Here is a 5,000-nt window from a genome sequence, read left to right as displayed (position 1 = left end):
AGCGCCAGGCGGAGCCCGCAGTGTCTGTTTTGTTGGTTAGAGCGACGGCCCCGATTCTTACCTCCGTAAAAGTCGCCATCGTCTTCATACGGGCGTCGTCGATTCATTTTGTCTTTATTCAGAGTTTGTTCTCGTAAGTGATAAGCAAGAAACCGAAATACGGACACTTTTTAATTAAATATTCGCGAGTTGAAAAATCCGAGATAACAGCGCGGCCCCGTCTTTTCCGACGCCTTTTTACGTCAAAACTGCAGCTGCGGCTATAGCACCGGGTTGAGAAGTTAAAGGGGTGTGGGAAAAATATAATAATTTTGAAATTTTGTTAAATTCTGCTAATTTTGTTTATAATTCTAAAGAGCGCGCTAGATTTCTGATTTTTTGGTGGAATATTTATAATTTTCATGAAATTTGCGCCACACGCACCGCGAGTATACGAATCTTGGCAAAACGGCTGTTCCCGGCTAGTAAACAAACCGAATTTCCTCGAGATTTTTCTCCCGATTTTCCATTCCACGGTTAGTTTTAAGCCGGAAAACCATGTTCACCGTAGTTCCTTCGCGATTCCAAGGATTGAAAATAGAAGACGAAGAGGGGTTTCGATGGGTTGGGAAACCAAAGAAAAATTCGAAACCAGCCGCTGTTCCGGCTCCGAAACAGACCGCGGTGAAAAACGGACCGGCTAAACAGCAGCCTCCAAAGAAGCAAAAACCGGTAAATTTTATGCGTGCGTGTCTCTTTTAGTTGATTGTTTCATCCCTTACTCGCTTTTTAATCCGTGCAGAAACCACCAAAGAACAAAGGCCCGAACGAGGCGGATCAGAACGAACAGTGGTCCAAATGGCAGCAAAAGGATACGGAAATTTTGGAGAAGAGCTACATGAGCGACCTCGAACAAGCACTTTTGCAGTCAAAGCTAGACTTTGAGGCCAACAAACCCAAATACGATCAAGCCGAAAAAGATGCTAAACAACAGTCCGCTGCAGCCAAACCCCGTAAACCAAAAGCCCTGTCTTTGCACGAGTTTCAGGAAAAGGTACATAACGATATGAAGCAGAAAGAACAGCAACGGCACCGGAAACAGGTAGAAGATGAGTACAACAAGAACTACACGTTCTTCGAACAAATCGATCTCGAAACAAAGCAAATCATCAACAAGGAACAGATGAAGGCGCTGTTTCAAACCAAAGATATCTCTGCGATGGCCAACAGTGCGAAAAACGTGTCCAAGAAAGGCAGTAAGCGCACGGCTGCCAACGAAACTCCCAGTGAGTTGGATCTGCTGAAGGCCGAAAACAAGGAGCTAAAAGAACAATTGTATCTGCTAAGCTTCGAGCTCAAAAACGTGGCCCTTAAGCTGTCGAGTGCGGAAATGAAGGAAAAGGGGGAGCTGCTGCTGGAGATTGAACAGCTGAAGCGAGTGCAGGAAGATATGACGGCCGAAATGACCGCTCTCTATGGTGAACTGGAGCAAGCCAAATCCAAATCGAACCAGGATGCCAAGTTCAAGGATAAGATTAAGTTACGAAAAGCCGTCCAGTCTGGAAATGGTACGGAACAGCAGTCTACCGGTAATTAGAGCTGCTTATCGTACTTTTCGTAACTTTTGTAAACTCGAATCTCATAATCTGTGAAATTGTAATGATCTTGAAATAATAAAGAAGTCTTCGGTAAGCGAAAGCTGCCAAGAATAGCAAAATAAGTAAACCTCTAGACTTGTCTGCTTCTTTTATCTTTCTGATTCTATCTAGAATCTATGGATAGAAAGGATTGTATAGAACGCATGTAAAAAAGTGATCTAGATTCTACTAACGAAATTACGAGATTTTTTACGAAACCATTCCGTGGTGTTCCGAAATTTCCAATATCTGTGCTTCTTTCATTCAGTTCGTTGGCGTGGCATGTGTTTTTCAAACATTCCAGCATCCTACCCCATCGCATTTTGCCGTTCGCGGCAGGTGCAAAGAATGAGCTTCAACCAAATAAAGAGATAAGCGCCACCACGTGGTTCCCTGAGTCCTCTCGCAAAGAAAACAATCATCCCGATATACCCGAACCGTTGGCAATATGTTCGATACACTCCGAAACGGCGAGACCACATATCTGTGATTGTGGAAATTGTGCTGTGGTATCTTTTCGCTAAACTCCTCTTATTACCAAGATCCTCTCCCACGTTGTGGTGATGTTTAGGTCTCTAGGTATCAAAGCGGATTCGCTAAAAGGGAGAAGAGACGGGAAAACGAGACTCGTTCGTTGGCACCAGCGCTCCCCTGACGACCAGGGAAAACCCACACTTCCCGGAAGGCAGATGGGAAATGAGTGGGAAGCACGCAAGGTGGAAGAAGGATTATTTCAATTCATACGGTGGAGGAGGTCCAACAATCCTCGTGTGTGCCAAGCGCTCCATCCCCATAGCACACACACCACCCCTCTGCACATGCTTTAAACTCCGTCCAGACGAGCAACAAAATTATCGCGATAACTTTTGCTCAATTTGAGCAAAAGTTATCGCGATAACTTTCTCGCCCTACTGTTTACATACGATTTGACAGCTCCTAAGGGGGTTTTCACTCGTTCTCGCTTGCTCGCTGTCTACACGTGCATTCCAGTTATCGCGATAACTTCTCGACGGATTTGTATGGGATGACGTTTGTTTGCGAAGTTCTCGTCGAGAAATTCTCCAACATTCGTCATCGTCTGGACGGAGTTTTAGAGTTGCCTCAACAATTGAAAACAGATGAAAATCGTAAGCCGGGGAAGGATTTGGTTGGAGGCATTTTTTGCTCCGTACCACGTTCACCATAGCGCGACTAAAACCCTGGCCACGGATAAGTATGGGACAGCAACAAAAAAAGGAAGCAACCTGCAACTTTCGTTCGTTTTTCTTTCGCGGTGGCACGCTATCGGTAGGATGGCTGGCTGGTTGGTAGCTGAAAGAGACAATGCAGCTTGCGGAAACTCGGGGAACCGTTCCGGTGTTTACTGTGGATTGTGCCGAGCAGGAAGGATACAGCAGGATATTGAGTTTTTAGCTCCATGCCTAGTAGGGAGGAGGGGTACGTTGATACTCCTCACACGCTTTTATCTCGATTCTATTCCATTAGCATTGCGTTTGTTTGATTTAATCCTTCATATGGAAATGCGCACGGAAAAACGAAAGAAAAATGAAATCTAACTGAAAAAACACGATGAAACCAGCTACCTGTTTCGAATTTCCCGCTGCTACTGGAACTGGGAAATCGATTCCCACAACAAAGGATGTCAGGATGAAAATGCGAGAAATGCATCAACGCAGACTATCAATTCCTAATAATGCCATCCGATGAGAACTCGGAAGGGGAATGGAACGTGGATTACAGGAAGACTCGCGAAAATCCCGTTGGATCAGCGGCAACGATGACGATGATGCGAAGCGGACTCGATAATTGTCTCTGATTGGATGGCGGTCTTTCCGGTGCGGTACGACACGGCATGGTGGTCGCGCGTTGTATGATTTATGGTGGAAAATCTGCGTCCCTTACAGGATGATAGCGTGAATGTGCACTTGAAAGGTACGCAAGTGACGATGTAACGATCGTTCCAGACTTTCAATCGATATGACTTGAGATTGATGGAGGAGCGACTGATGAGCCGCCTTTTTCCTTGATTTGTTTGAGTTTCCATACACGGGGCTCCATGGAAGGTAAGATGAATATCCAAGATTTTTTTTTGCTTCCTCATCTTCCGTGGACAATTTGCATGGTGTGTGTATCCCGTTTTTTTTTTCATGAAAAAAAGGAATCAATTTCAATCAAGCAATTTAAATTAATGGAAATGAGGCGCCAACCGTTTGCGGTGCCATCATGGGACAAGCTCGAGGCTCATACTCTCGCTGCGTTCATCAACTTAGCACCGCGTTGAGGCGTCGGAATTTAGGAACGAGCATGTCCATAGTCCGGATGCTGCTAAGGATATAAAAAATCTATTTCACATTTTGTCACCGTTTTATTTGTTCTTCTCACTTGAAGTTGCGTTGAATATTCATGAATTAGAGGGGTGGAATGGGAGAACGGGAAAAAGTAAGTCGACAGACACTCTGGGACACATCGTCGAGGAATTTGCTGGCTAGAGCCTCTCGGGCTTGGCAACGGATCCGTGTCGCCATCGGCCACACGACGGCTCGAGTGTGGCGCATAGTGACAGTCGTCGTCACGTGGATGGACAGCGGACCAGCCTGCTGCTGCTACAATTCACGCTCCAGAAGCAGCAAGGAACAAAAAAAAGTAGACCGTGACCACACTAGGAACAAATGAGTCCACCGTTCGTCAGAAGCAAAAAGTTAGTCATTCGAATGGGAGAACTCGGGAACGAGAGGACGATTCGTTTAGAGCGCGTGGTAGACCGTAATTGTGGCGAGCCCTGCTGACGGTGCCTGATGATGGCGCATTCCACTAGCCTCTCGATCCCCCTTTTTGCTATGCGAACACACCAATCACAGCCGCAGGACGACAAATGCCGTCAGTGGAAATGGAGAAAACATATTTTCATCATCAGAGTACACAAGCAGCTGAAGGTAGAGGGGGTTGAGAGGCACTTTTTATGCTCCAGTTTTTAATCCTTTCATGGTTACACCCTTACGGAGCATGCTGTACGGGAAGAGTTACAGATTTTTAAGGCATAAAACGAATAATGTGCTTCATCTTTATTACTATGAACTGAATTCTAACTTCGTCAAGTTAGAAAAACAATTTTTTAAACTGTGATAAATATGGATAGTAATTCAATTACTAAACATGTTTGTCGTGAATTTCTCTTCTTCCTTGTCAGAAGGATAGCGAGAGCATTTTCGCATCACCTCCGCCTCTAACCTTAGCTTCCATTTGCCTCCCACTGGGAAAACGGATTCATCCACACGAAGGTAAGGACCAGTTTTTTATACACTCACTTCTGATGAATGATAATGGGAGATTTGTAGCATGAAATTGTCACCAAATTGGTTTTAGAGTGCGCGAGGCCCCATCAAG

General features: G+C 45.2%; 2 protein-coding genes across 2 annotated transcripts in view; one reads left to right on the top strand and one right to left on the bottom strand.

The window, feature by feature from the left end:
• LOC125952764 (nuclear cap-binding protein subunit 1) overlaps positions 1-224 on the bottom strand; it is a 14,396-nt gene extending 14,172 nt beyond the window's left edge. Inside the window, exon 1 of the mRNA XM_049682466.1 lies at positions 62-224. Coding sequence (XP_049538423.1) covers positions 62-107 — 46 coding nt within the window. The 5' untranslated portion in view covers positions 108-224. The remainder of the gene's footprint in view (positions 1-61) is intronic.
• A 230-nt stretch (positions 225-454) lies between these two features.
• LOC125952777 (G kinase-anchoring protein 1-like) lies at positions 455-1,686 on the top strand. The gene is made up of 2 exons (XM_049682487.1): positions 455-711; positions 782-1,686. Exons 1-2 carry the CDS (start codon positions 538-540, stop codon positions 1,574-1,576), a joined length of 969 nt encoding a protein of 322 aa, XP_049538444.1. The 5' UTR covers positions 455-537; the 3' UTR covers positions 1,577-1,686.
• Positions 1,687-5,000: the final 3,314 nt, after the last annotated feature.

The sequence above is a fragment of the Anopheles darlingi genome, chromosome 2 (genome assembly GCF_943734745.1).
Source record: "Anopheles darlingi chromosome 2, idAnoDarlMG_H_01, whole genome shotgun sequence".
Taxonomy (NCBI): domain Eukaryota; kingdom Metazoa; phylum Arthropoda; class Insecta; order Diptera; family Culicidae; genus Anopheles; species Anopheles darlingi.
The sequence above is the reverse complement of the archived record's forward strand: the minus strand, read 5'-3'. Positions and strand labels throughout refer to the sequence as shown.